The sequence below is a fragment of the Topomyia yanbarensis genome, chromosome 3 (genome assembly GCF_030247195.1).
Source record: "Topomyia yanbarensis strain Yona2022 chromosome 3, ASM3024719v1, whole genome shotgun sequence".
Taxonomy (NCBI): Eukaryota; Metazoa; Arthropoda; class Insecta; order Diptera; family Culicidae; genus Topomyia; species Topomyia yanbarensis.
Genome location: NC_080672.1, coordinates 391361563 through 391388677, shown reverse-complemented (window position 1 = coordinate 391388677; position 27115 = coordinate 391361563). Strand labels below are relative to the sequence as shown.

The 27115-nt window shown below is 36.5% G+C and overlaps 1 protein-coding gene across 19 annotated transcripts in view; it reads right to left on the bottom strand.

Moving 5' to 3' along the window:
* Positions 1-27115, bottom strand: part of LOC131692242 (serine/threonine-protein kinase mig-15) — a 250343-nt gene that overhangs the window by 21048 nt on the left and 202180 nt on the right. For 5 of the 19 annotated variants that reach the window (XM_058979178.1, XM_058979179.1, XM_058979184.1 and 2 more), the window contains 4 exons: positions 26296-26497; positions 25905-25943; positions 15140-16051; positions 1270-1398 (listed from right to left, as the gene is read on the bottom strand). In XM_058979178.1, coding sequence (XP_058835161.1) covers positions 1270-1398; positions 15140-16051; positions 25905-25943; positions 26296-26497 — 1282 coding nt within the window. The remainder of the gene's footprint in view (positions 1-1269; positions 1399-15139; positions 16052-25904; positions 25944-26295; positions 26498-27115) is intronic. The other 14 variants (XM_058979177.1, XM_058979172.1, XM_058979173.1 and 11 more) reach the window with 7 other exon arrangements.

Here is a 27115-nt window from a genome sequence, read left to right as displayed (position 1 = left end):
ATTAAGACACACGTTTTTCACGTCTGACACACTTTGATTCGGAAAAATGTCACTGAGCGAAATTTTCCGAATATAAAAACTAAAAATAAAACGTTTCCGTCCAACTGATCTTAAGCTAATCTATTGATTAAGATTTCGTTTATGATGTATCGCTTTGCTTCCCTATTCGATGTTTGGTTATTAGAAAGTATAGTCTGTATCTACCCGTGTAAATTTGCTCCCTTTTTTCGGAGGAAGGATTAAAGTCACCGAACATACTCTTCTGGTGTCAAAGAGCACTCTGATGCCTATTGTAATTCAAACGTGTTGGTTACTTTCACACAGCAACAATACTCAGCACTCATAGTTTTAGTAACACAACAAAGCAAAGTGGCTATGGTAGGGTGTATGGATAATGATATGCGATGAGGCGATTTTGCGAATTGTACACTGGGATTTGCTATTGCCAAACGTGATTGATTCTGATGAAATGTGTTATATTTGCCAAATTGCAGTTAATCGACTAAGCATCAATTATTAAAAAAGAACAGCTTCGATTTTTTTTTTCATTTGTTTGTAATTACTACCCGAAAACTTCGCGTTGTTTCAATCAAAATCTAGACAAACATATCAAAAGGTCCTAAGTGCAAATAAATGTCTCTTTTTGTTTCTCTTCCGTTAATAGCTCGGTCACTTTTGCGTTTGATCCTTAACCTTCCGGAAGTCGCGCTAGTGCACTGAGTGCACGCTGCTCTGAAAATCTAGCGAAATCGTCTTAGGGCACCAGCGCTAAGGCTGCTCGTTCAGTGGGCCATAAGCGCGACTGCCGGAGGGTTAACTATTTGCATAATATGATAATCGAAGTCAAATTGTATCGACATATACTGAAACAATGTAAATTTGTATGATGACGCAGCAATAATCAAAAAAGAAGGCAAACAAAGATAGACTCGAATTTGCACTTAGGACCATTCGACATTTTGATTATGGATATAAACCATTTTGTTGCATACGATGATTTTTTTTGTTTTTCTTAAAAGAACAAGTTAAGCAAATGTTTCAAAACTAAATTCCCCCGTGTACAATCCGACAGCATCCGGACGCTTGGTCTGCAATAGAAAGGGGCCCGCGCGTAAGTGAAAAGGACCAGCTGCCAAAAGCAACGGGGTGGATGGTATGATGTTTTGCTGTCGTATGAACGCATGTGTTGCGAGGGGAGGGGGTTTGGAAGCGGATGGTGTGAAGAACTTTCTGCGTGTATAACACTAAGGACTGGGTTAGTGTACTGACCTCTTCGCTGGCGGACTTGTCATGACGCGGCGGTGTAGCCGGGGATGCTTGACTCAGTAGATCCGGCAGGACACTGCTGGTGCGTTGACCCGGTGTACTTAAACTACTGTTCTCGCCGGCACGGTTCTGCTGATTTGGGAGTGGGAAGAGAAGTGAAAAAATTCTGATTAAAATATTACACAGTTATTGCATTTCATAGTAAGGGGGGTCACAAATCAACTTTAAACTACAAAATTTTTGAGGTTAGGTCATAGCTTGATGAAATGAGGAGGAACTAAACAAACAATAAGCAAATATTTCGGATCAAACAATACGGGGCTAGAAAAGGACATCTGTTGATTATTATTGCGTTTGGATTTCGTCGAATTGGATTAGTTTGCTGATAAGCGGTGGGTGTGAAGTTATAAAAGATTAGATAATTAGGATTTTATTTTTAAGCGAATGAAAGTCCCCATTAGTAGAAAATGTGATTCGGAAAATGGAAGCACGAGTTTCCAAGTATTTCCCGCACGAACACTGGACGCGTAATTGGTGGGTTATTTGGGATTATCGAAGCGAAAGAGTGATGTGCCACAGAACAAAACAACACTAGAAAAAAACGATGAAAAAGTCCTGTTAAAAAGTTCAATAAATTGATCAGTTTAGTAGCATTAATCGATCGGGTTTTTCGCTTAAAACTTTGATAATACCAATAGGTAACGATTTGAAACATTTTCGTGTACTTTTGCCGCAGTTGAAGAGGTGAACAACAATTATATATTGTATCTCGAAAGATTGGCTATGAAGTGGTTGAATTCCTATAACTGTTTGTACAGCGGCGACCAACCGAGACGACTACTTCACAAACCATACACGACAACACACAATGACACCGCAGTTCCTCACGTTGTTCCTTTATTTAGGTGAAATTATTCCGCACGAAACGAATTGGATTGACACTTTTTGACATTACTTTTCCCTCGGTTTTTAACTAGTTGGTATATTGGTTAGTATGCTTGCACACATAGCTTCGTTAGTCAACAGGAAATAGGTGACATATTATCTCCTGGCAGAGTTCATTCCGATTATTTACAAACACACACACACATGTACAGAAGCAACCTATTTACAGAGCAAATTATGTACAATTATGTATAGTTAACCCTTTTTACATTCGAGAACATGCTATGATGATGGTAAAATGAAGGCACTCGAGAGCGGATCTTCAAAATTACTTCGAAATAAATTGAGAGGTAGGGGAAAGAGGGTAACAGTGGAACTATGAAAACAATACGTTTTCATAGTTCCACTGTTACCCTCTTTCCCCTACTCTTAAATATCTGAGAGAAAAAAAGGGTCCCAGAAAGGAGCAACCAATAAAACAGACGTGATCAATATCTGATACAAAAGAATAGGATCTCAGTAAAGATCTGCATAAACAACCAACTCAACAAAAGACGCCCTTAGCACGATTGTTTTGCAGTCAGCGAGATATGTACTCCGATCGAGAACAAACAGCCGAATTTAAGGTTCAAGAAACCTTTTTTGAGCATGTGTAAGAATAGAACGCTTGGTAGTATGTGTAGGAGAAATTGTGTTCAGCTTTGCCAACGGTTTATCCATATAAAACCTTTTCAAAACTCTAAAAGAAGATTATCAGTCGATTCATTAGATTATCACGATTCAAATTATGCAAAATAGTTGGTGGAAAAATAATTAACTAAGCGGAATGGTGCTTTTGAAAAAGTGGCTGTGATTTTTTGTCACACTACCACACTATACTGGGGGCACGCCACACAACTGCGTAATGAAAAAACCACAGCCACTTTTTCAAAAGCACCATTCCTCTTGGTTAATTGTTTTTACACCAACTATTTTGCATAATATGAATCGTGATAATCTTATAAATCGATTGATGTTCTCCTTTTAGAGTTTTGAAAAGGTTTTATATGAATAAGCTTGTGGCAAAGTTGAACATAATTTTTCCTACGCATACTACCAAGCGTTCAATTCTTACACATGCTTAAAAAAGGTTTCCTAATCCTTAAGATAGTCTTGTTACAAGGTTGTACAGTATTTAACACTAAAAATTAATTTTTACTAGAAATTCTAGATTGCAAGCCTCCAAATATTTTTCAAAATTTATTGAAATTGTTTAATTGTTAAAATAGTTTTTCGAGTCCCTAGACATAGCCTCATAACCCTTTCTGATTATTTAGTATAAATGTTGGAATTACAGTAAGATTCCGTTTTTGGCATGCTCCATTTTTGGCAACAAGAATGTTTGGCAACATTGTTTTTGTTCATAGTAAATCTTTTAAAAAAATGCTCAATACACATTTTGTTGTAATAATGGATATCACTTTTGACTTTATTTCCAAACATAGGAGTCATATTTGCTATATTTTATGGAGGCGGGCATAGCGAATAAAATTAAATTTGCTGATTTTTTTGTATTATTACATTCCATTTCACATATTCTTTTATAAATAATATTCTAGTAACATTTATGATGTCACAAATTGAAAATAAAAGCTTTTAAGGCATGGTTCCAGTTTTGGCAACTGAAAAAAAATGTATTGTTGCCAAAAACGGAATATTACTGTATTACGGTTTTTATACGGATTCTGGATTTAGCGCGGTTTTTTGCACGATTTTCTTTACGCGGATTTTTTACACAGTATGTATCTCGCTTGCAAAAAACCTTAGTGTAATTGGTTTTTCTTGATCTTCATTAAGAGTGTCTTCAAGGATACGTTGTTTTATATTATTAATTTAAGGATTATTTGATTTAACTAAACATTACAAAAAATTCGCGTTTTAAACGAGTCGTTTGTGAGACATAATTCATTAAAAATAAAAAATCATTGCGCCTCAATATATAGGGTAGTGTCCTCGTATTTTGACCGGGTTTTGTTTTTTGTCCGTAAAATTCGTTTCGAACATTTGTATGCGAACACTATATACCATTCGAAAGGCGTGACATATACCTAACTTTCCGCCGTAGAAATTATATTTATTCAGTTTGAAATAAAGTAATGAGCAAATTTCTCAGAGGTTTTATTGTCAAAACGTTTTTTTCCCTGGTTGTTGGCCGCCTACGGCAATCCACCAAAAATGTAACATCCGACATTTTCAATAAATACGTGGTAAATAACAATTACGCCTGTATTGGCATTTTCTTCCGTGCTCCGTGTACGCTACAAGTCAATATACAGCTTTCCATGGGATTTCGATCACGATACGATGACTTTTTCGGCATGCCCGGCTTGCAATGGCCCGATTCTAACCATCATCAAAGCAAAGCTGGCATCTCGAAAAACAATAGGGTGATGAGACGAACTCGAAGTTGGATTGGCTGGAGGTGTTGCTTCGGAAGTGTTTTATTAGGTGACTCACAACCGGGTACACAAAGTGGCCTCAACCAGGAAAGATGACACTTTGACATTTTTCATCCACTTCTTGGTTCCACAAATATCATTTGTACGAAACGATAAACTACACTTCGAATACAAAATGTATGCATGTTTACTCACACTCTTTTGACGATTTAAGGAAAAAAAAATTGTAGAATGTTTTAAGCTATAATAATTTGTCGAAGATACCTAAGCTATATACCTATCTATTGGTGACAAAGTTATAGCGATTATTATAAAATTTCACTGAAAGTCACGGTTTCTGAACTATTTTCCTCATATTTATTAAATTTATCACGTTTCCACCAGAACGGATATTTTGTATCTGTTATCGAACTTTGCGAATATTCGATTCGTTTTGAGGAAAATATGAGTGAAAAAATAGAAAAGTATCATGATTTTAAAAATCAGTTTTCTCAAAAAGTTGCACTGTTTGGCAAAAAGTTAGCTACGTTCCTTAATGAACCATAAAAAACTATGTCCCGATTTTGTTGTCAGCCCAAAATACACCAAAGAGTTGATCAAAACGGGTCTTCACTGTACTCGGTAACCCTAATAATATGGGTATTTTTCGAATGCACTTAACAAGTAGATGACGAAGATCGTTATTTGGAACCCTTGTCAAACACAAGATGGCGAATTCCGGTTAAGCAATATCTTCGATAACCCTTACACTGGGTGTGTTTCGAACGGACTTGACAAATAGATGATGAAAATGTATGTTTGAAACCATTTAGAAATTCAAGATGGCGATTTATGATTGAGCAATATTCTTGATAACTCCAATAATGGGCATTTTAGGAACGGGCTTGACGAGTAGATGATGGATATGGTAGATTGGTGCCATTTTAGAATCCAAGATGGTGGCTTCCAGTTGAGCGAAATTTTGTATAACCCCAACCATAAGGGTACTTTTGAAATGGCGAGTAGATGACGTAAATCGATGAGTTACGTCATTTTAAAGGCCAATATAGAAACTTCCGGTTGGGCAAAATTTTCTATAAAATATCCGCACTAATCAGTATTTCTAAATGTACTCTATAATTGTTCCATTCCGAAAATACCCATATTGTTCTGGTTACATAGAATTTATCCAAAGCGGAATTTGCTCTCTCGGATTTCAAAACAGCTTAAGGGGGGAGGTAAGGGTTTCAGCATGAAAAAACACTTTTTTGTGATTTTTTAGAACTTTGCGTAAAGTTATTTGATCTAAACTTTTGTACATTATAGTGTATCATTTCAATAACATGCTGTAATTTTTCTAGGCAAAAATATCATGATTTGCGGTATAACCTTACATTCAAAAAATACATATCCGATTTTTTTCAAACTTTGCATACACATTCTATGTAAAAAATACCTAACCCCTACGTTGAGTTTTCGGGATAAATTTTCGATTAAGGGTTTTTTTTACTCATTTTAAATAAAAATTTCTCTTTTTCAAGAAAAAAAAATTCGCCTTTTTATGACTAAACACCACCTTAATTAAAAAATTATCTCAAAAACTCAACGTAGGGGCTAGGTATTTTTTACATAGAATGTCTATGCAAAGTTTGAAAGAAATCGGTTAATCTGTTTTTGAATGACAGGTAACACCGCAAATCATGTTTTTTCAGAGACGTTCTACAAAAAGCTGCGTCACCGAATCGTTTGTTGATAGTTTTGCATAGAAAAATTACAGAATGTTATTGAAATGTGTCAAAGTTTTGAACAATTCGCTTCACGCAAAGTTCTAAAAAAATGGCAAAAAAAGTGTTTTTTCACCGGATCTTGGATTTCAAGATGGCTTCAGACGTCGATTTCCGTTATCTACTCGTCAATCTCATTTCGAAAATACCCATATTGTTGACGTTATAGAGAATATATCTAAACCGGAAGTCGCCATGTTGGATTTCAAGGTGACATCATTTCTGTCATCCAACCATCAATCCCATTTCGAAAATACCCAACTTTTATTAGTAACAGTTTGCTAAAAATATGATAAATTGTATACAACTTCAAATCGCATATTACGTAAAAAAGAGTTCGTAGATGGAGGTTTCAGTGTATATATCAAAATATGAACCCGGCATATTTCCACATTTGGTAGGACATGTAGGATACACTAAGGAACATCGATGACTGTTTACCAAAAATTGCAACTTTTTGAGAAAATTGATTTTTAAAATCATGATATCTTTAAACTGCTTAAAACGTGTCAAAAATTCGTAAAGTCTTCTATGATAGACGTCAGTTCTGATATAAGCGTAGAGTTGTCAATGATAAATTAAACGAATATGAAAAAAATAGTACAAAATACGTAATTTCCGTGAAATTTTATAACAAATTGCTATAACTTTGTTACCAATAGATAAAGAGCTTCGACAACTTGTCATAGTTTTAAACGTTCTACAACTTGCTGGAAGACTTTAAACCTCTAGAATGCGAAATAAGAAAGTTAGCATAGCAGCGCCACCTACGCAGGTAAGATTTACATCACGAAAAGAAAGCGATTTGCTTAAGAAAGTCAAAAAAATTGACTGCCGAAACCATTGGCAAAAGTCACTTGAATATATTGCGATTTTCATAGTTTCAATGAATTAATCCTACATTTTTAATCAGCTATAACTTTTAGTTTAGGTAAGATTTTCTCACGAAAACAATCAATGTGACTATTAGCTTTCATTTGATCGCTAGCAGTTACAAGAACTGAAGTTATGGCAATTTGGCTGATTAGATTTCGATGGAGCAGTGAAGCCAGGGACAGTTTTCGTTGACAATAAAAAATGAAATTTTCATATATCTTCGTTATTTTGAAATATTATTGAAAGCTGATAAAACCTGACAATTTAGACTGTCTACGACTACGTTTCGACTACGTTTTATCGCAACTGGACTATTGTAAATATTCTAGAACTGTGAGCTTCTAGCACCGCGACCTCTACAAAAATAAGGTTTTTCGTGTTTCTTAATCCCACCATTTTTGAGGAAAAATAGTTTAGGAACTCTGTGTGCACTAGAAAAACGTTGTTCAGTAAAAAGGAATCAAAATATTTTAGTTCAATGATATATATCGAAAAAACGATGTAATATTTGTTTATAGCACTGAGTATTACTTATTTAAACTTTTTCCACGTTATGTAACTTATAAAAATTATCAGCATAATGGTCAAAAACTCCAAAAATGGTCATTTTTTCAGCCACATTCGGATTTTTAACCAAAAATTTGTTTGATATAAAGCGTTCATAAATTCAAAAACATGAATTTCATATCAATATTCATTCATATAGGGTGACTAGCCCATTTTCGCCTTCACATTTGAAGCCGTTGCACAGTGGTCCAGAATGCAAATTTAGCAGGAATTTTGAGATTTTACTAAAACTAAACAACTTAGCCTTATTAAATCTTTGGAGAAGTTTTCGTAGTTTATGAGCCTCCTCTTTTTGTTAAAACAGCAGTTAGGGTGGTTCTAATTTCACCAAGATCAAAAAGTTAACTTTTTAATCATTCTAGCTAGAGCCAAACGACCTTCAGCGAAGTTGTAGAACGACAAATTTTGGAAAAGTTTACTGAAGACATGTAAGCTCTATCTGTCATACTTATAATTTCACAACAAATTAAAAGTCGGAGCTTAGGGTGTTTCTTCGAAATACAGTTTTATTCCAATAACTTTTGCTGTATTCGTTTAAAACTGAAGTAGTCTTCAGATAACTTTAAGATTGTTTCAAGGCGAATAATTTGTTTCATGACAACATATATCTAGCTATTTCCGTTGAAAAGTTATGAGCACTTTTTCGCCAAAAATGGGGTTGTTTGGAATAACAATATCACTCATTTGGGGCAAATAAAAGATAATTTTTTTGAACTATAAATAAGGTCATGATTAAAGTTATAATTGAGCAAAAAATGGCGAATATGATACTTTTTAAAATTTGATAAAATTGATTTGAAAAAATCTATTTTTGAAATATTAAGTGCTTATATCTTCTGAACAATAAAAACTAGAGTTTGGATGTATTAGAAGAAAATTTTCGTCTTCAAAAACTCTGAAAAACATCTGAAGGATAGATTGAAAAAAAATAAAAACTGAAAAAGTTATATTAAAAATTTGGTTTTTCGTGAATTGACTCTTTGTAATATGTTTAAATTACTTTCATGGTGAACAATATAAAAAATGTAGTTTCGTTTTCATGATAAAATGTTTCACTTTGCAATACTTTTCTATTATTTTAAGTAGTGGGTAGGGTGGTTCTAATTTTTTTTAAATCATTAACTTTTTAACTTTTTAATGGTTCGAGATAGAGCTTCGCTGTATTTCAGAAAATTGAAGAAAATGAAATTTTAAAAAACTTTGTCGAAGACACTGAAACTCTATATACCAAATTCGCCAAAAAAAAATTAGGGCGTTTCTTAAAAAATGATTTTCTTTGTATAACCCTTGCAGTTTTGATTTTTAATTAAGATCACTTTAGCAATACTTTCAGATATTTTGAAGGAGAACAATTTGTCTTAATATATTGAACCTCTAGTTTCGCTCGTTAGAAAGCTATATATACTTTTTACTAAAAATAAACTATTGTTTAAGTAAATATTGCAAGATATAAAAAAATATCGTGTTGGCCATTTTTTGGTGATCTACACTACAAAGTATGCTATTTCATATGAAAGCAACAGTATTTAATGTTCAGTGCCCGAATCGAAGATAATTTTATTTGAAAAAGTTATATTTTTTGTATAAAGTTAAAAGTTAAAACGAAAAAGGTTAAGTAGTTGGTGTTTTAAAGCAAATTATGCGCCCTAAAATTATATTCAAGTTGTCCAAAGGGTACTTTAGCGTAAAATAAAAACTTCAAAAGTTATAGAAATAAAACCGTTTTTTTAAGGAACACCCTAAAGCTTACATTTGAATTGGAATAAATTCGCATTCTGGACCACTGTGCGTTGGTTAGAGCAGTGTTTGCCATCTTTGTTCAACGCATTGAGTCAAATGGTAGCGCAATAATAGGGGCACTCGATTCGAGTTTTCGTTGCGCTCAAACACTTTCAAATTTCACTGTTTCAGCGCATTTGTGTTATTATATTGGTTTTTAACAACAAAGCAAAGCTGTTGATGTCAATTTTTACGCATTCCATTGATTGTAGGCCGAGAAATTGATGAATTAGTGAGGCACCCTGCTTAGTATGGTGAAAATAGACACTTTACCCATAAATTTTGGAGCTAAAAATTGCCTAATGATGGATCATGATTAAACCCAAAACATGAACATTTTCTTAAATTTTTTTTTCAAATCTATATTCTCGCTGTTGAGCATTTTTAACGTAATTTGAAGAAAAACTCGATTTAAAACCAAATAGAAAGAAAATAGAAACATTTTCCGTAAGAAATTCATTGTTCTAATAAGGCGACCAGATTGAATAACCAAAATGTATATTTTGGTGTATTTCTAACAGGGAAATTGCCAAATTGTGTTCTTAAATGTCCAACAGTGAAAATATGAAGTCAAAAAACAAAATCGTTGAAAATGACTACTTTTAAGTGTATAAAGGCTATTGTTGCAAAATTCATTTCTATGTACAAAATAATGGTTTTCTTATTTTGAGAATTTTTCACAATTCGACTGATTATTATAAACTAAGATATCAAGAAAAAATTTTAAAAAAATATCACTCAGTACGATAAACATATATTAAATGCTTTTTCTACATATTATTGTATTGAAATATATTTAACATATTATCATGGGACGTGTGCGAATGCGGTTAAAATTTGAATTAAAGAAAAGGTTTAAATATGTAGTTTTTTCTTGAATTTTTTAAATTCGTTTGGAGTATTATCTATCCAAAAATTTTCTTTTTACCACTCTCAGGGTTGTTACGGAAGACGACAAAATAAAAACGCACCAAATCCGCACGATACCTTGTGCGACTCTCAAATTAAACATATAGGTATAAATATAATTTGTACATCTTCAAAACATGCAATTATTTTTGTTTGAAAATTTTAGGAAACTTCTTATGTATTATTCACCTGAATCTTTAATTAATTGTGTCTTACTATTCCTAGCTTACAGAGTTATTTTGAATTATTGCAACACCAAATATTTTCGACAATATTTTATAGTTGTTGTATTAACGAATATAATTTCGAATATGATACCCGTTTGATATTAATTTGTCGTTATCGAGAATACAAATTTCAATCGTTCTAAAAAGCGATCCGTCATAACGCAGAATAAGGCTGATTAGCAAAAAAATAATCTGCGCTACTATATATGGACGACGAAAATGCTGATTGCATTCTTCTTATGTCACAATATGACTGCGCATCGTCATGCTTTTCATTCGACTTGCGAACGACGAATAAAGCACTTAGTACAAAAATGCATGCGCGATTTATAGAACCTGCCAATATTGGATTAGGTCTCTTAGGTGTTCCATATTAACGGCTGTGCTTGAAATAGACTATCAATTTTCGGCTTTTCCTCTTCACGCAAACTTTTTGCGATCTTCACAGAAATCATACACCCCTTTAAATTTAATACTAAATTGGTGACTGTTTTTCACCTGAACAGTGCCAAATGTGATTTGGTTCAGTTCAATGAAAGTTGCTAACGCTCAAAACTTTCCCTTCTGTTTCTTTCGATATTCTCCGATTGAGCCTCTATACTGAAAGAGAAGTCATGACAAAAAAATCGGAAAATCGAGGATCAGATACCCCAAAAGTTACTAGTAATGATTACATTCCTTCTAATAAATGCATGGTTCTTGTGAACTCGCTTCACTACAGTCGCTTTGATTGCACTGGAATCCATACACTTGAAACACATATTCAACTTTAACCAACTTCCACCTATGAGTGGTTTAGAGGTTGGGAATAGCTGTAACTAACTGATATCGTGCTACAAAATTTCGAGTTTTTTTAAGTATATACGTAGCAAAGTGCAAACCAAGCCTCAGAATGGAATCGTATATCGTCAATTGCAGTTAAATGTTATTTGGATACAATTTGGCGAGGAAAGAATTCTAATCGTTGTATTCTGCGGCGAATCCGATTTCGAGAAGATTACAAATATTAACGAGCAAATAAACAACCCATCCGAAGGCCCGAGCAATAAACAGTGGCCAGAATAAGCTGATTTTGTGAACTAATATTTAGAGAAAATAGATCTCTAATGTTCGACAAGGTACTGACGAAACTCGGTGGATGTGTTCTGATTGACGATGAAATCCGTGCGATAGTCGATTTCAAACAAATTCCGTGGCTCAAATTTATCGCGGATTAGATCGTGAAAAATTTATGATTTGGTAAGGGATCTGTTCCTGTGTTGGAGATCTGTTCGTGACAGATAACTCTACGAATTCGGAAGTAAAGGGAAGTTCCTCGACAAACGAATGTTACTCATCATTAAGTTCCATGATGGATCGTTACGTTTTGTACAAACTTACCCAGTTGCCAGTACAGGAAGGATGTGCTACACGCAGAATTTTATTTATGCATCGATAGCATACTTTTCCATCTGCCTCTCTTTTCTTCTGCTGAAAATTTTATGCATTGGACATATTCAGTCTATCCACTCATTGAATGCTTACTAGAAGTATATGCTAGAACATGCATAAAAATCACAGCAGATGAAAAGAGAAAAGTATGCTAAATATGCCTATTATTGTTACTAAGTGTACAATAATACAACAATGGGTTCCAGCTCATCCCAAAAAGCAAAATCCACCAAATTGTTCCAGCTCCGTCCAATAGCGAAGTATTGGGCGACAATGAAGTGGAAACTGAAGATGAAGAGCACAATTTCTAGCGACAGTGGTTGGATGGTGAACTGGTGGAATCAGCAGGCCAATACCGTGACTGAAGAAGGTGTGCGCCGGATGAAGAGCGACATCAACAGAAAAGTGCGTGCATTTCTTCGAAATGACGATGAATGATTTGTTTCAATTGTTTTCGGCAATAATAACGCATTTTATTATCTTTGGTTCACCCTTAAAAAATATTCGATTGAAAGGCAGGTTAAGCAAATACAGGCATTTGAAAGCACCACATTTCTAGGAATCTAGATTTAAAGGTAGGCAGGGTGTGGAATTTTACTTTTCGCGGACAGACATATGGACGATATGTCTACTAGGGAAGAAATAGATGAGCGATAAACTGCTTGTTGTGGAAATGAGCGGTAATTTCAAACCGTGGTCGGATGCCAAGAAAATCGAAGTCTTTCCACCACAGCTGCAGATTCCCTTACAGATCAACAACTTTGCATATTTCATATTGTACTGCGTAGAGTTTGTTAACAGCAACTACGTTCGACGCCTTGATTACATCTTCCGGGAAACAGAAGTTCGTTGAAATGTTTCCGAATTGCACAGACGGGGGTTTTGGCTATTTTCAATTCCTTTACGAGCCTTATACCCGACCATGCTGTGGTTTCATTACTTTTGGCAGAATTAGTTAAAAAATAAATAATAGATTGGAAAATATTGAGCGAGAGGATTCCCTGTAATCTATGAACGAAAATTACTGAGTAATTAAACATAAACTAGTAGGTGTCGTGATTAAACATTTGATTGCAATATTCTGTAAAATTTAATGACAATCGAAAAAAATCAATGCAATGTACTACTAGACCGGCAACAATTTTGACTTTTTTTTTCGGAACACTGTTAAATCAAGCGGTAATTTGCTTTACATACCATTTGTCAAATATGAGCTTTTGCTGAAAATTCTAGCTCACTCACAAGAGTTTTCAAGTTTGCATGGTAAAATGTATGAAACAATAATTACATTAGAAAATGCCAGTATCATCTTGTGCATCCCATAGCCTGCAGATATGTAGCTTAAGGTGTAAGGATCAATATTGCCGAAGACTGCAAATTGATTCGATTTTGCAGTAAGAAGATATTCTCATATAAAGTTAAGTGTTGCCTCTCTTTCTCGCACATGCTCAGAATAGGAAATTAAAAAAAAATCGGTTGGTCTTCAAAGTTAAAGAACTTTGTAGGAGAACTTCCAATCAATTTGCAACCTTCAACAAAGCTGTTCGTTATAAAATAAGCTATGCGGCAGATTTTTTTTGAGGTATACAGAGTTACCGTGAAATTTTTTATTTAATTTTGTTTTTATTTCCGAGTTTCCATATGCATTACCATAGAAACTTCAAACTCTTGTGGGTGAACTAGAACTTATAGAAAAAGTTCATATTTTGCATATGATTTGTGCATCCAATTACCATTTGAATTAGCAGTGTTCCGAAAAAAAAGTCAAAATTGTTGCCGGTCTGATGTACTAGTATCACTAGAAAACAATAACTCGACATAGTTAACTGATCCCTAACATACTATACAAATGACCCAAAGCACAAGCTTTTAACGCCACAATTTTCCCGCGCGTAATCCCATAGATAAATTTCGGATTCAGACTTCAAACTTACCATCCAAGATGCACAATTTTAGTACTAGATGCGTTGATTTTAGTAACAATTACATATACATATACTATAACACAAATATGACAACATACACTAGGAAAGCACACATGACACGAGCTGTTGATTGTGGAATGGTTTTAGTAGATCAATGCAGTCGATGAAACATGTCGGCGGAAAACAGGCTAGTCGATGGGACAGGGCGGTTCATGTTCTAGTGAAGTTCAGTGATCAATCCGTCGTGGTGAATTGGTAGATGTGGTGGACTTTTGAGCTCAGCTGCACTGGTTTGAAATAATGCTAACGAATTTTAGTGTGATCTTGTGAAAAGTATGATTGACACCACATACTCATAGTTTGTGATCTAACGATATTTTCAGTGTATCTTTTGTTTACGATGTTTGTAACACTATGATAGTCACGGTAACATGATAGATATTAATTTAAATTGAAATGATTGTGGCTGACGCGAAGTTAAAGATTTAATTTGATCACGCTAGTATAACAGTTTCAGTAGAATTAACAAAATATCCGCTTAAAATGACGACGGTGAACATCTAGCGAAACAAATTTAAATTTAAACTCGGGCTCACCAATCCATCTATTTTGGTTAAAAGCTTTTTAATGAATGCGCTGAAACTATCGAAACAAAACAAAAAGAAAATGTGCAAACTTATACGAAGAATGGAATTATGCAAGAATATGCTTTTATCAGCTACTCGTTAGCCACACATGAAGAAACTAAACAATGCAGTGACCGTTAGCGAAAGGCAGCACCGGTTTTTAACTATCTGTGAAGTTACTACTACTAGCCATTTGTCGTCTTATCTTGAACTGAGTTTCTAGAACTTTTACGTGGAACCACCATCGGGGGTGTGAGGAGGCATCAAACAAAACTTTAGCCTGAGCAGCGAAAAGATGCTACGGAGCTTCGTCATTTAGTAAAGTAATGATTGTCTTTGGCACTCAAACACATTCATTTTAATTGAAGAAACGGATTGATTCAGACAAAATGGGGGATTGATTGTGTGAGCAAGAGACGATCTGTTGTTGTTGTTGTTGTTGTTTACCTGACTATCGAACAGTTGCTGTCGTGTTGGAGAATTGCGCACAAATATCACCGATTCGGTTTTTTCCCGACGTGGTCGTAGGAAGTCCAGATTTCGAGCTTGAGAATTGGCTTGCCGGTTTGCTGCTTGGCCGGATGCGGATTGTTGTGTGCCACTAGACCCCGACGGTCTAGGTGGCGTTCGCGATCTTAAGTCTTCTCCATCGCCACGTTTAGTCACGGTGAAATCCGTAAGAACGGGTTCTCCCTTCGTTCGATTACGGGAAAATATGGCACTGGAACGTTGCTGCTGCTGGATGGCACTGGTGGACATTTGCTTGGCATTTCCGCCGTTCCCGGAAGGGGTCTGCTCCCCCAGGATGGCCGAGTGGCGTTTGGACAGTGGAAAGAAATCGGAGTTTTCTCGGCGGAAGCCACGTACAAAGTTAAGCGAGAGTTTAGAGTCAGAATCCTGACGTTTGTGAGATTGCTTAAGGAACTGCTGTTGCGGTTGTTGTTGTTGGTTGGACGATGCAGACGAAGCCGGACTAGCTTTGCCGGGCGATAGCTGTTTGTGGTACTGCCGAGCAAAGATTTCACTTTTCACTCGTTCTTCCAGCCGGATTTTGTTGTTCATCTCTTCTACTTTCCTCTTCTCAGCGAAGGCCAGATTCGAAGCTTTGCTGTTCTCGCGTTCCTTGCGGAACTTGTCCAGTCCGTTTAGTCTACTGTTGGAATCGGCTGGTGATGATGAGGACGATTTGTCCGACATGGAGTGACGTTGCTGAGGTTTCGGGCGTTCATTGGACGGGAAGAATCGTTCAAAGTCCCAATCTCGCAACAGGACGGCTTCCTCACTTTCGGACGGAGTGGATCCCGTTGAGGCGGATGATGCCGTGGTCCCAACGGATGAAGTCGATTTACTGTCATAGTTCTGTTTAGATATTGGGGTTCAGAAGTGATCGAATTTTATTGCTTTTACTTTTCAACTCGAATGGATGTAGGTGATCTAGAAAGAGAAGTAACTCCACCAGCGGTGAGGGGGGTACGAATGAATCACCCGATTGGGGGTTCGAATTGATTTTTGAAAGATATTGATTGATGGATGTGACTACCACGATGTAGGAACAGCAAGGGAACTACAATTCTTCTTTAACAAGGCAAACAACAGCTGCGTTAACAATCAACGAACATATTGTGCAAAACAAACACGAAAATCTTACAAACCACTACCATTTGTACCATAATGTTGTTCTTGTACACAGATCTGAAAAGACACTTGCATAAGTTTTGCTTCGTTTTGTACACAGGCATTCCGTTATTTGCGTGTATGTGTGTGCATCGTTTCAGAACGGACACCCTTCTCCTCAAGGTATGAAGTACAGATAGATTTAAAGGTAATATTAAATGTAAGTAACATTTGTTTTTTTTTTTGCGGAATGAAAACTGATTTTTTTTATCTGCAACAATTAAACGAGGCGTAATTAACAAGAACAGATGATAGCGATTATTCCATTATGTTATATTATTCAGTTATGTAGCAGAGAGTGCTGGTACTTTTATTGTAAGAGTCATTCTGAGTGAAGCACGCAATTAGCTTCAGCAGTGAGTTGAATGCAAGGGTAAACTGATCGATCTGGAAAATAGGGGAAAGTTTCACAAAATTTGGGATTCTTTTCAAATGTGATGTTATGTTATAAAAAAATAATTGCAATTATCATATTATAACTATGCGGCCTTTTGAGTTTGTTATACTGCCAGAGAGAATTCAAGACTTAATTAGAAAAATAAGATGTTGTTTGTTTATATAAATTATATTATTATCATCTAAATCCTTACTAATCTGGCTTACAGTAGATGGATTATGCTTATAACGGTAGCTTTTCTAATTCTTATGAAGCAGAATAATAACAAAAGTGGCATATAAAATTTGTGAAATGTGGTGTAAATTCTAATTACAGCCAAATTTCTTTTGCCACTTTATTCATTTGAAACTACTAGATGTTCACAGTTGAAAAATATTCAATTTCGGAATGCCATGAAATCCTAGAAAAAAATCTTTTTTTGAAAAAAAATCTTGTGAACATGAATGAAAATAGTTCAATCCACCGCACGAATCCGTTTACGGAGATATCGACTCTCCCAAGTAACAATCAAAATACTGGGTGCTTTATGAGAGTTTTATCGAAGTAGAACTGTCTGATTTTATAATCGTTTTCACGAACAAAAAATATTCCGCAAGTAATATTCTTATATGATTGAAAGTTTTTAGAAGCGTTTCAAATACACTTGAAGGAACTTTTATAAAACTTCTAAGACTCTTGGTTGCTCTTTTAAGAAACCTTGTTTATTCAACTTCCATAGAACTTAAAGTTTTGAAAAAGTTTTACGACATTCATGGTAGAACTAAATGTCTTGAGAATGCTACTAAAAATATCTTAAAACTATATAAAAAATTATCTATAAGAAAAAAAGTCATGTAACGGAGCGTTTTAAGACAGATAACAATTTGTCACAATCGACGGAATATGTTAAGTATTACAACGTAGTATATGTGAGGCGTTACTCGATTATAAATAAACATTAAACTCGACACCGAGTTTATCTACCTTTCTCCTTCAGGTCTAGTTGTTTTCCGACGGCCTATTTCCGATACGAGGCCTAACACCGACGCCAAAGACCTGGATCTCCACTATCTGGACTAGATATTAGCGCATTTACCCCAAATTCCACGTGGCCTTTCCCGATTGAAAGGCCGCACTCCATGACACACCGCGCTTAGCCGATCTGTCATAATATTTGCATGACGAAGGGCTGAATGAGAACACATGTTGTTCCAAAAATCAAAAATTAAGTATAATTCAAAAATTATTTTTAAATTACTGAATTGATAAAATTGGTTAAATGAGTTAAACTAATCATTCAAATTCTGTTTTAAAAATTGTCCCTACGTTTAAACCAAAGTGGGAGGCTTCTTACTACCACTACATTACTTAATTTCAAGCGCAAATAGCAAATATAAGTACTAGTTACACCAAAAACTTACTGGCAACCTTACAGCGGAAGGTGTGGCGGCGTGTATGTTTCAATAAATGTCTCAATATCGACCCAAAAACTCAAGGATCGGGCACCAACGGCTCTTTACTTCCCTTTCGAAGGAAGACGTGACCACAGATTTTTTTCACTACATAAAAATCTCAACGACCTCGGCTGGGATTGAACCCAGACCAACTGGGGTGAGTGGCGGTCACGGTTACCACTCAACCACCGGCGCCGTCAATATTTACCTTTCTATTACGTAGTAATTAATCAGAAACTAATAAACATTCCCAAATGGTTGCTATTATTAATTAATTTCAAGACGGCCTCGGTGTAGACATGAAAGAATTAGCTTTCGCTTTTCATTTGCTACCAAAAGTAAAATAATCGCTCGTGGTGTCCAGAACAACTTTCTCATTTTTGAAAAAAAAATCTGTGAAAGCATTGGTTTTACTACACTAGGTGGTAATTAAGACAAGCCTGTGGATTGGAGGGATGGACTAATATTCCCTATCTCCCAGAAGGGCAGCAAAGTCGAGTGTAAGAACTAACGAAGCAAAACGATCCTCAATGCCGTCCATGACGTACGCTCTCGTGTTCTGTTTAGAAGACAGTACCCGTTGGTTTAAACCGTTACCGACAAATACCAAAGCGCGTTTCGAGAACGGCGATCAACGAAAGGCCCGATGTATACCCTGCAACAAATTCTAGATAAATTTCGGGAATACAACTTGCTGGTTCACCATATTTGCCGATTTCAAGACGGCGCATGATTCAGTGAAACGAAACGAACTATGGTTTACAATAAAACGAATTACGCGGATTTAAATCAAAATTTAAAATAGCCGTCGAAACATTCGATTCGTTCGTGATGTAAGATGAATTGAAGCAGGCCGACGAACTTTCTAATCTATTGTTCAACAACAATTGCGTTCGGAGGCCGTCCGAACTGCCTTCTCAGGCGAGTATTTTGCTTTACATGGCAGTTCGCACTCCAAAAACCACTCGGTTTCTAGCGTGCCATCGAATACAACACGTTCGTGCAATTTGCCGTTACTTGAACGAAGCATAATTCCCATGCCATCGCCAAGACCACATCTACAAACTCACGCTGTGCTTGCATCACCGGGACGCGCATTATACAATACTACGGAAGCCCTGCAGCGCTCCGACGCAGTCGCGCTCCCTGCCAGCAACCAGCTTAGTCGTCCCGGCCGTGCGTTCGTAGGCCGTTGTGGAAGGGAGTTCTTCTCAGGCGAGTTTTTTTTGCTTTTGCGCTTCCTGAAAACCTCTTGGTTCAGAGCACACCATCTCGCACAAAACCTTGATTTCCTGTCCGTCTACTATTAGAACAATCGTGGAATGAGAACAAAAACGCAGACCTTCTTGCTTGCCCTCGCTTCCTGAGACTACGACGTTATCAAGGTCACCGAAACCTGGCTAGGTGATGATATATTAAACGCAGAGCTAACGACGATCTACGCAATCCATCGATGCGATCGCAACTCTTCTAACAGTTATATACGTCGCAGTGGTGGTGTTCTTATAGCGATAAAGAAACATCTAACTGGGACTGTACTAAAATGTCTGGATGTGAATGTTTGGAGCAAGTTGTCGTACGCGTTTCACTGCCGGGTAGATCGTTATATATTTGCTGCATTTATCTGAGACCGAACAGTGATCCAGACTTCTTCAACGTTCACTCCTCTGCAATCCAAAGCATTCTAGCCAAAGCTAATAGGTGCGACGATGTACTTGTTACAGGTGATTACAATCTCCCTCATCTCCGGTGGATTTTTGATGACGATTATAAATGCTACCTTCCTGAAAATGCAACATCGAAACAAGAGACGGCCATCACAGAAACGTTGGTCACTGGGAGCTTGTATCAAATCTGCTCTCTTAGCAACGTGAATGGACGAACCCTCGATTTAGCTTTCGTTAACGACACGGACGTGTTCAAACTGATTGAGCCTTCGACATCTATACTGAAGGTAGATCCTCACAATAAACGCTTCATTTTAAGAGTTGATATGCGTTTTCATGATGGTGAAGATTTTGATACAATTAACGACGACCTCAACTTTGACTTTACTAGATGCAACTTTGATGAAGTCTTAATTCCCATTGGTTCATTCAATTGGCATGAGATGCTGGTTGTAAATGATTAGATCAGGCAGTGGGGGCATTCTATGATGCCGTATATGAGATTCTTCGTTGTTGTTCCTAAAAAACCTGTCAGCAGAAAAGCATATGATAAGTTTCTGAACCAAATTCAACACAGTTTTCGAAATAATAGGGTTCTGGAAACACGCAGAACGTTCAAAACTACAGAGGAATCTCGCTTCTGAACTGCCTGGCTAAAGTTTTGGAAAAGTTTGTCTCCAATACGATGTACGCTGCTTCTTCCAACATAATTGACGAACGCCAAATTATAAAAAAACATTACGCAAGCTTTGTAGTTCCAACTGCAGAGAAGCGTCAACAAGTGGACGCTATATATTTTGATTTCGTGAAAGCATTCGACAAGGTGCTGTTTTGAAACTGAAGCGACTAGGTTTTCCTGGATGGATAGCCAGGGCTGCATTCTTATCTCTCACAACGGTCCGCATTCGTTAGAATTGGCACGCTCCAGCGCATTCGAAACGCCAACCGGTGTGCCTCAAGGAAGTCATCTAGGGCTACTGATCTTAATCTTTTTCATCAACGATCACTGCACCCGCATCAAGTGTGCAAAACTCTATGCTGATGATCTGAATTGTTTTCTTTCAAATGACTCAGTATTCGACTCTGTTGTGCTCCAAGACGATATAGCCAATATAGAGGAATGGTACTTGCTGAACGGCATGCAGATCAACGTCGGTAAATGGAAGGTTTCGGACGTTCGGCAGCTCTAAGGTGTTGCGAATATACCCTTCAAACCGGTGTCATCGAGAGGAAGGATTCTATCCGTGACTAGGGAGTGTTATTCGACAGAAAACGTCGTTTCGCCGACCACATAACTGCAACAATGGCGAAGCCTTTTGCAACATTGGATTTTCCAAAACGGAACGCAGTCGATTTTGTTGATTTATGGGCACTGAATACTTCATACTGCGCACTGGTCCGGAGCACCGTGGAGTATGTTGTACAAGCATGGGCGCCATACAACGCAGTTTCAAAGTAACCGACTGGAGCACGTTCGGAGAAGCTTTGTACGATTTGCTCTCAGAAAACTGCCTTGGAATGACCCTATCCGTCTTCCGCCGTAAAATAATAGATGCATGTTGCTAGATTTGCCAATGCTAAAGTCTCGCCGCACTTTTTTGCAAAGAATATTCATTTTCGATATGTTATCGAACAATATTGATAGTTCCTACAGTCTCTCATGGATTAATTTGTTTGTCCCTTCTCATGGTATAAGGAATTGTCTGCTTCTGTGGATTCCTAGGCATCGTACAGCACACGGCCAGAATAATCCGGTAGACAGATGTTGTAGCAAATTCAACGAAACTGCTTTAGTTTATGACTTTTATACCACTAAATATACTTATAAGTTTGCAATTAGACATTTTAAAATTGACACTAGCAACAGCATTAAGTGTAATATGTACGGTATATAACAAAGCGGTAATGATAAATAAATATACCACACGAAGGTGCAATATGAAGAATTGATGTGCAAAGGAAGAAACCACCATCACGAAATCCCGCACATCTCTTGACATCGCGAACGACATCGACATCATTAACGTTGATCGCGGAGCAGTGCAAGAGGTGTGTGTTTTTTTTAAAGAAATACTACAAGAGTCGGACTGACTTTGAATTTTGACAAGGCAAAGTACATGGTAGCTTATAGAGAACGAGGCATCTGGAACGGCGTTGGTTCCAAACTGGAAGTTGATGTGGTGGTACGGTACTAGGCGCCAATTCACATATCTTGGAACGCTAGTAACATATGATAACGTTGTTAGTCGCAGGGTACAGAAGTGTGTTGCAGCAGCGAATCGGACATTGTACGGTTTGCGCAGTTAGCTAATGTTCCGTAGCTTACAGACACGCACAAAACTAGCTGAATAGAAATCACTGATACTCCTACCTCAAGTGCTCCTATGGTCTACATTTAAAACAAATTGTTGTAATGCAATAAAAGACAAAGAATGTTCTTTCGAGTGACAAAGATCTCACGATTTATCATTTTTTTTCATTCTTTATTGGCTGTTTGAAAAACATCATGATGATACTGCTCAAAAAAGCATAAGAGTCCCATATGGATTTTTGTCAAAAATGAGTTATCTATTAGGTTGTATTATGTATCAGCACTGAATCACAATGCATAAATAAGATTATCAGGTTTGTTTAGAAAATATAGAAAAAATACCAAAACATGGTTGTCCCATCCATAAGGCTCAATGAAAATGTAAATTTTGAACAGCGTTTTTCTCGGCTTGCTGTTTTTCAATATGGGACTTTTATGCATATATGGGCAGTATATAGGGGTATTTATTTAAGCGTTGTCACAAACAAGCACGCGTTTTAAGTTGTTTTGTGGAATAAATCTTTTTGCCTGGACGAATTTGTTGAACGTTAACAACACCACGTGCCTGATATGCTCGAACTAGATGAAGGTAACATCCGAAAACGGTGGCTGCATTTTTCCTTTCAGCAACTAGTTCACATCAGTTTATCTTCTGACCTCGTACAAAGCAGAAGCAAAAAACGGCAACGCTATAGGTACCAGTGAAGCAAGCCTGCGCTTTGTTCTTTATTTAGTGCACAAACAGTATTGTATCGTTGCCACCGGCTTCGCAGTGAAATGAGTCTACCAAAGGAAACAAAAGTGTCCATGCTACGGGATAACACGATTTCGATCGACTGTGATAAAACTCGTGTTAGACCCACAGTGCAGAAGGTGGAACAAATAGTTAAATTTAAAATGGAGCTTAATCTCGCAGAAGTTTTATACATTCAGCTACACCACGTCAAAAACTGTATTTTAATCGCGTAGAGAAACTGAACACTTCAATGCAAAGAACAACATGCAACACGAGGTCGAATTTAATAACATCAAAATCAAGATCCCCGTGTATATGGAAAAGGCACTAAAAAGATTAGATCAATCGAATTATGTCGCAATGCGGAGAAGCGGAATCCATCACGAATGACACTTGGGGAAATGTTTTCACCGGTATTCCCAACGGCGTGATTAAACCGATACCTTCTTACATGAGTATCGAATGCAAATCACCGAAGGATGGCGTAACCTATAACTAAACAACGCTGATCACATATCCCGGGCAGACCCCTGCAGCAGGAAACGAACCTGCTGGAGGGCATATCTGAAACTGTGGTGACGTGCTCACAAATTCCCAACATTCTTTGCTTTATTGTACCGTGGACATCTTTCAATATTCACCTAGGGGGGGGGGGGGGGGGGGGTATGTTGAAATTTTATCTGATTTGTTGTGGGTCCATTTGCAAACCTAAAGTTGTCGCCAGATAGCATTTTAAATGTCTTTGATAGTTCTTTAAAAAAATCAAAACAGTATGTATATATTTCGTTTATGCTTTTTGTAATCTTCGAATGTTCAAAATATGTACCACATAGTGGAAAAACGCGATCTAGTTTAATTGTAAAACACAAGTGTTCATACAAAAAAAAAACTTTGAAATAAAGAGCTATTCTGGACCCCTCCACCAATTTTTGACCTTTGATTTCAAATAAAAAGAGAAAGCCAATTCTTTCCTATTCTGAAGTTTTAGAGAAGCGGATTTTTTTTTTGGAATAAAGTTTTTGGAAAAACATACTATGACATTGTAATTAACAATTATATATTAACATTTTCTTAACTTGATATAAATTATATAAGTTAACAGGCTATGGTAACACATAAAACACAGATATATGTTCAATGTTTATTATAAAAATACAACTATGAACGATCTTTCAGAAAACCTATCCGTCTTGAACAAGTCAAATGAGTTTTAGTCAAGTTCTTTTTCAAGGATGCAACCAATATTACTTAGTTTCAATAGGATGCTATGGTACGTACAGGTCAAAATATTGCAGAGTAATGGCGTCATATTTGACTAATACGGAATACAGTGAAGACCCGTTTTTATCAGCCCCTTGGCGAATTTTAAGGTGATAAAATAGGGACATTGATAAAATCGGGACACACATTTTTCTGTTTTTTTTAATAAACTGAAGCTCTTAAAATATTCTTCTTTGGTCCTTAGATATAGCCTTGCAACCTTTTCTGATTATTTACTTTAAATTCCTCTTAAGGGGTCTGACAGTGCAAAATTTTAAAAAAATAGTATTTTTATTTTATCATTTTTTGGATCTCTAAGATAAGAAATATAGGCCCAAAAAAGATTTACTCGAATTCAATTTGGTTCGCCTGCTAGAGCCCATCAAACTACCAACTATCAAATTTCATATGAAGCTGATAAAATCGGGTCAAAAAGCTGATAAAATCGGGTTTCCACTGTAGTAGCCATTTGCATCAGTTCTGAAATTTTCAAAATTATTTATTATTTTTTATTAAACTCGATCGATTGTTCTATGGTGCGTTGAATTTTTCGAACTTTTATATGGCACAACACTTATAAACTGAACGTAATACGAAAGTTTTCTGAATTACAAATAAGACATTTCTTGCTGATTGTATACTTGAGAAGCTTCTTAAGTTTGGCCATCAGTCATCTCAAGAGAGCTGCATGGTTGTTTTGATATAGTATGTTTTCTAGGTTCTTGGTTGTGATACATGGGAGCTATTTATTCCGTTTCCCACATTTATAGCTAAAGTACATAAATTTTTGCTCGAAGTAACCCATGATCTTTCAAACAGGAGTAGATCTATATAAAAATCTTCCAGAAATCCGAAGAAAGTGGTTTGATAAACTCCATGTCTGTGTGAAAGAAGAAATGGCTGATATTATGTAATTTCTCCGATTTTTATTTTCAATAATTTAGGACAAATTAGAACTAACCACTAATTAAAGACAAATTAGGACTTACCATTTGCTAAATTTTCTGTGCAAATCGAGTGGGAAAGATTTTATATACCGCGCAAATATACGAACGCAGATATGGCATCAATTCTAAATCGTAAGAATTTTTCCTACTCTATACGCATATTCTTACGACTTAAAATAGATTCTCTAATTACAAATCGATTCGTGATGGAAATGTCAAATAACAAAAATCCCCGAAATGGTTTTTTTATTCCGCTTAGTTTTTTAAAACGTATTTCACTATTTCTGTATTTTTTCCTGTTCAGACCAAAAAATAACTCAACATAACATCACATTTGAATAGGCACAAAATAGCATTGCAATCAAATCGGTTCGGGGATCAAACGTATAAACACAGGTACCGGAACAGTCTGCCCGAAAAGCTCTTAAACCATGAACCCTAACCTCAAACTTCTAGCTACCGAGCGATGGTTGGATGGGTGAAGAGGGGGCGGCATATATAAACAGAAAGAATACAGCATTCCAATAACCTATTTTCGAGTAATGTAATCAATGGGAAGAAAGAGTAAAACAAGATATTGCTGTGTGATACAACTGAAACTAAAACTAATCATTCAAAACAATACGACATTGTCTTTTTTACAAATGTGTAAAGGTAAGGAATACTATAGAGAGTGAGTGGAAGTTGATACAAAACGGGAGAAACTAAGCAAAATTGTTTTATTCACGAGCTTTCGAAACAGGGTCTAAATAGTAACAAATGATGTTAAGAAATATTGGTTTATTACGTTTTGAGTCTCGGAATTTTTCCACTTTACATTAAAAATCTGGGAAGAAGAGAAATTTAAGAGAAAAGAAAAGAGAGAAAGAGAGAGAAAACAGAGAAAATCCACTTTTAAAGACTCGCCAACAGTGTTCGGAACGAGGAGTGTGTGGTAATGGGCGGAATCTGGTGAGTGTGTTGTTTTTTTTTTCGAGTGGAAAATGTAAGAAAATGAAAGCACGGAGATAACAAATATGAGTAGAACTCAAAATCGGATACTAACTGGAACTAGAGAATAAAGAAAAACGTAATAATATAATAACTGTGAAAACAAACACGAATGAGAATGGCACAGCGGTCGCACTCTGTTCGGGTTCGTGCGCCACGGCTGAGGCAAAGGAAGATGCAAAACTTACCCTCTTGATCAGCGTCCGATCACCCTGGGTATCGTCGTCATCCGGTGTCGGCGGTAGCGGTCGATTGGGGGGTCCACCTCCGCCGCTTCCACTGCCGGGAGGCGATAGTACGCTGTTGTTGCTGCCCCCAGGCGTAGTCGTCGTGGCTGGATCCGACTCGGCCAGCACTCCCAATCCACCGGGCCTATAGGAGAATTCGGGACTGAACATAATGGAACCAAAAAAAACGAAAAACAGGACGAAACAGAAGGCGAACAGAGAAGAAAGAGAACGAAATCGAACGGAGAGGTATGTGCGAAGGGTGAATTTTTTCCAAAAAAAAAAGATAATGACGGGTTATAGAAGGGAACGTGTAGTGTGACAAGTAAAGTAACATAAACGGAAACATAGTAAAAGAATAGGAAAAATGCAGACACAAAAACATGGAATGGTTAGTGATGATGGTGTAACAAATGAGGTTTACGTTCGTTAAGAATATGATTTGTCGTAGCGTAATGAATATAATATACCTATTTCGTTAGATCTATTGATTCTTGAATAACTTATCTACAGTGTCTCACAAATACGAGGTATAAATCACAGATTACACTGTTCAACATAAAAACCAGCTTGAGTATACTGTGACAACAGATGGTTGTTTGCTAAGTAGGAAGAATCTGATGACAAATGGCGTTTTCTGTTTGTCTCAAATACTTCAGAATCAGTTTATATAAGTTTTGCCTTTCTCATATAGAAAGGTTGTGCAATCACTCTAAAAATCGTCAACTTAATCCCGGCCATTTTTTTTTACTTTTTAGGCGTAGGTAGGAGTATCCAGTGA